We start from the raw sequence: 4781 nt of genomic DNA, 5'->3' as shown, positions 1-4781 counted from the left end.
CCTAATAGACATTTCCAACCACAAGAGGGACTCTATCCCTAAGCCCATCTCTCCCCTACTAGCTCACTCTTTGTCTCTGATCTTCGATCACTTGTTACTATTTCAGAGTTTGTTTCGATGTATCTGATTAGAGGATGGTTTTGAAGGAATGATGGAACAGAGTGAGCCGCAATTCCAGTGATACAAGTTCCCCCTTTGCCACTGCCATGTCCTCTTGACATCCATTCCATTGTTGTTCATCCCATTCAACTGGACTGCTTTGCTCCAAAAAAAAAAAAGTTTTCCTCAGATAAAATAAGGCCAACCCATTAAAACCCAATACATTCAATATCAACTCTAAATCCTGTAGTATAAATGTACAGAAATCTTTAGTATAAACAAAGAGAGAAGGTAAGAAATATGTAAAGAATAATGTACACCACAAAAAATTTCAAGAAAAATGACATCAAGCACAGACAATTCACCAAGCTCCATCCAATCTTCACAGAAGTTGAGCATCATCACCAATGGGCAAAATTGGGGCGCACATCACCCAACACAATCAAAAGAAACTGGTGAGAGAATTCTTCAGGTTTGAAAATAGGCTGTACAGGGAGTACTGCTGGAGGTTTCCTACTTCATACCAAGAGTTGAGTGCAACATAATTCTTATCTGTGCCCGAAAAAGTTAACTGTATTCCAAGGCTACAATCTACAGTGCCTCCGTGGCCTTTACAGCTAGAAGTTTTCATTGCACAATCTTGGCTGTTCAGGCACGTGAAATTAGAATTTCCTGTGCATGAGGAGCATCCATCTCTCTTCCAGTACAAGTTCTGCAGCTGACCATCATTAAAATCAAGAACCTGCATTCCTAAGATCAAATCAGATTCTGATAGATTGTGGGGATGAAAGAAGGAATACACCAATCATGAACAGGTACCATCTCTTACCAGAGTAAAGCTGGTAACAATATAGGTATTGTTTGCAACAAAAGCAGGGATTGATACTGCTGCATACTTCCGACCCGCAAATGCCACCATGTAGCCACCATAATTAGCCTGGATGACAGTAAAATTACACATTAGAGATTGATAATACTATCAAGGGAAGGTCTAAGAAAATAAATAAACAAAAGGAAAAAAACGGGTGCAACCGTCCATTCCCCTGAAAGAAAAAAAATGAATCAATTAACTAGAGCAGAAGCAGGAAAGCTTAAGTGAGAAATTGCCCAAAATAACCCCATCACAACAGATACACAACACCTCACACTCATTGATCATGTGCCAATTATTCTGAAACTCAGAGCGTTGTGACTTGTTTAAACAGAACCACAATTTCCAGATGACATGCTTTCTTGATGACAGAATTTGTAATATCTGAAGATTCCGCTTTATACAAAGAGACCACTAAATAACAAAAGGAACCAAATGCTAAGGTCATCTATCCCTAGGACCAAAGGCCAAAGTCCTCCAACTTAACCATAACCTAAAGATTGAGAAACCCAGAAAATTCCAGAAAGGAATAAGAAATTATTCCAAAATATTTCTGAAGACAGAAATTGGAACAGCAGATTTACCCTTCAGCATCATATCTGCAAAGACTTTCCTATTCAAAATATCCCATCTTCCATGGATCAAATGATCAATGACTGAAATCGCCTTAATTGCAGTCCATGTGCCTGGAACTCTAGTTGTCCAAATAGACTTCAAGTTGGCAAATGAAAGGTTTGTATCATGCAGTAAAGTGATTCAACGCAAGAGTAACACCAGAAATTAAAATTTCCTCGATTGGAAGAGAACAATTTTTTTATAAAATTAGAAGAGTATAGTTGATCACCTTCACTCAAGTTTCCTAACTTATCACCCCTCTGGCTCCAGAAAAGCATGTAGAATGGCAAAACTATCCCAGACAGTACCCCCCCCCCCTTTTCCTGATGTATAAACTACTCAAAAGTTCTTACGCTTAAGAGATACTCTATGAATATAAGTTTGGCAATTAAAATATGGATTTGGGTGTAGTTCCTGAAATCATCAAAACAAACTTGTCTGATCACATTCCCCAAATGAACTTAATGTCTAGTCCATTATTAATTGAAGCGATTAAAACCTCCTAGTATATCTCTTTCTCTTATCATTTCCCACGAAAAATGGGAAGCTTCTTGGCTTGGCCTCATTCTGAATGCTCTACCAACTAACTCTTGGCCAGATCCTATGAATTTCATTTGCAAACTAGAAGATCTCTCAGAAAAAAGATGATAATATTAAATTCAAATCAAATATGAAGAGGGATATGGAAAAGGTTTATGAGCTAAACACAAAATGCCTCATATGTATTGTGTGTGTGTGCGTGTGTGTGTGTGCGTGTGTGTGTGTGTGTGTGTGTGTGTGTGTGTGTGTGTGAGAGAGAGAGAGAGAGAGAGAGAGAGAGAGCATCAGCTGTTTCTTGATTGCCTACTTGCTACAGGACTTCGGTTGAAACTTTTGATGGATTTTTCGTCAAACATCGAAGGAGCTACGAGAACTATTCTATGTGTCACACACTCACAACCCAAATACTGTTTGTTGGTGCATTTAGAGGACAGACAGCAGCATGCTTTAAGGGAGAAAAAGAAGACAATCTTTTCTCAAATTAGGCTTGCTAGCTGAGTTTTCTTAGAATGGGCCTTATCCTCAAAAAGGTTTACAGGATTATCACAAACAGTCCAGAATACCATAATTAATGTTTTCACACCACTACGAGTTTCATTCTTTTCAATCCATGAATTTAGTACATGGAATCAGTCGTCGCCGATATCAATATGTCTCGGCCAGATAAAAAACCTATTTTTCTAATAAAAAACAACCAGATCAGTACCATATCGGCCGATCCGTCAGCTATCGTTCATTGCCGATACCGCTATGGATAGGTCAATCGATACCAATTCCTAAAACCATTTTTCAATCACTCATGATTGTTGCAACCTTCTGCCATGAATGTTTATAATCTCTGTGTACATCAACTGCATAAAATAAAAGAAATGAGATAGTGAGGTTATTGTAACTAGGAGCAGCACAAGCCATATTTTGAATAACGTGGATCTTTCCTTGTTTGACCAGAAGAAAATTCTAGATGCTAGACATCATGCAACACCTATCATATGAAGAGACCCTGTAATCTGGTTTTTTGATACTGGTGATCAGGTCATGGACCAAATTTCATACTTCCATTTAAACTTCGTCACACTCTAAATTGAAATTTGACAGAATTAAGTATTTCCCATAAGCCCATGAACTCTCATGTATGTTACTCTAGGCCCTTCAAAGCTCATCTCTGACTCATTTCTGTCAAACTCAAAACTGGTAGCAGTGTAACATCTAACAGGGCCACCTACCGTAAACTACATAAAATCTCCAAACCTTAATAGCGTAACCAAATCATCAATGAACTGATAACAATCGCTCAATTGAATAAATTTACGCAAAATAAACTGTACCAGAAAAGGGAAGGAGATTTTTTTTTTTTTGGGGGGGGGGGGGGGAGACAGGAAGGTCCCATCACAAAGCACTTAGAGGTCATAGGTGTGACCGTGTGGGATAGCAAGGTTGCCCAGGGACAAGTGCCCTTAACTTCGCCTGACGTAGAAGTAGAATAACAGAACTGGAAAGAGAATTATTAGATACACCTTTGGGGCCCGTAGCCGGCTTTTCTTGTTCCAATTCATCAATTGCTCATCAGTATTCATAGGTGGTTCAAACATCTTATCTCTAAGAACCTAAGTTCTCTCACCAAAATCAGTGATCTTAAAGACCAAAGAACTCAAAATCCTCTAAGCTTAACCAACGAAGAAGAAAGAACTAAAAATGTCAAACCCTAGTAAACCAGTTCAATTGTCCTGGAAAATAAGTTGTCATCTATATCACACACAGAAACAGAAGAACTAGAATTGTGAGAATAAAAACCCTAGAACCAATGATCAAGAACTCAAAACATTTAAAAAATTAAAAAAAAAAAGTACCGGGAAGAAGTTGTTGGTGGTGTTAATGGTGAGCAGAGAAATCTCGTCGACCTTGGGCCTGAAGACTGCGAGCTGAGAATTGGCAGAAGAGAGACTAAGTCGTACATCACAGGGTGAAAGCTGCGTTGGCTGCGTCTGGTTATAATAGAAGGAAGTCCTTTGAGCGAATACAATCCCGAAAGTGAAACCATCCCCTGTCTGCACCCTCGTGTCTGAACATGGCTGATAAACCTGATTCGTATCACCCGCATCGACGACCACCATCGTCAAGAACATCATCGCCAATACCATCATCTTCCCTATCGTCTCCATCGTTCTTCCTTCCTTTCTTGTTAGTTCTTCGGTTCCTTCACCCAGTCCAAGACGCAGGCTAGTGAAACGAAGACTTTTGGACTCCGATATTTACTTGCTAAAACTTAGTATGAATTGAAAATGGTCCGTTGGATTCGAATCTAGATATTGGAATGTTGGGACCTGGGGTTGAGTGAATGTGATTCGTCTGTTTATAAAAATCCAACGGCTCAAAAGTAAACTTCACCTCCCAAAGTCACAGTTACAGCCCTCACTTGATAATTACCACCTCAGCTGGACGGGTTTTTTTTAATAATAAATCCTAAGGCTCCGTTTGGTATCGTTTCTGGAACATGTTTCGTGTTAAAAACGAAAATTTCAGTTTATATGTCAAAATACCATTTTTAAATAAAAAAATGGTATTTAAAATTTTCAGATTTTTATCGGGAATTATAGTTCTTTTTTTTTTGTAAAATTGAATGAAACTAGGAAGACGGAACTCCACAATCTCGTTTTTT

General features: G+C 38.7%; 1 protein-coding gene across 1 annotated transcript; it reads right to left on the bottom strand.

Annotated features, from left to right (window-relative positions):
• Positions 1-295: 295 nt before the first annotated feature.
• Positions 296-4363, bottom strand: LOC122086666. The gene is made up of 3 exons (XM_042655633.1): positions 3973-4363; positions 929-1036; positions 296-841 (listed from the first exon to the last, which is right to left on the bottom strand). The coding sequence occupies exons 1-3, from the start codon at positions 4282-4284 to the stop codon at positions 542-544; spliced, it is 720 nt and encodes a 239-aa protein (XP_042511567.1). The 5' UTR covers positions 4285-4363; the 3' UTR covers positions 296-541.
• Between the last annotated feature and the right edge of the window lie 418 nt (positions 4364-4781).

This window comes from Macadamia integrifolia, chromosome 8, assembly GCF_013358625.1.
Source record: "Macadamia integrifolia cultivar HAES 741 chromosome 8, SCU_Mint_v3, whole genome shotgun sequence".
NCBI classification, from domain to species: Eukaryota; Viridiplantae; Streptophyta; class Magnoliopsida; order Proteales; family Proteaceae; genus Macadamia; species Macadamia integrifolia.
Note: the sequence above shows the minus strand (reverse complement) of the source record. Positions and strands in the feature narration are given on the sequence as shown.

Coding starts and splice junctions, on each gene's coding strand:
- LOC122086666 (XM_042655633.1), bottom strand. CDS start 4,284: ATGGAGACGATAGGGAAGATGATGGTATTGGCGATGATGTTCTTGACG. Junction 1,037..3,972: donor CCACCAACAACTTCTTCCCG/GTACTTTTTTTT, acceptor ACTGTCATCCAG/GCTAATTATGGTGGCTACAT. Junction 842..928: donor TTGTTACCAGCTTTACTCTG/GTAAGAGATGGT, acceptor TTAGGAATGCAG/GTTCTTGATTTTAATGATGG.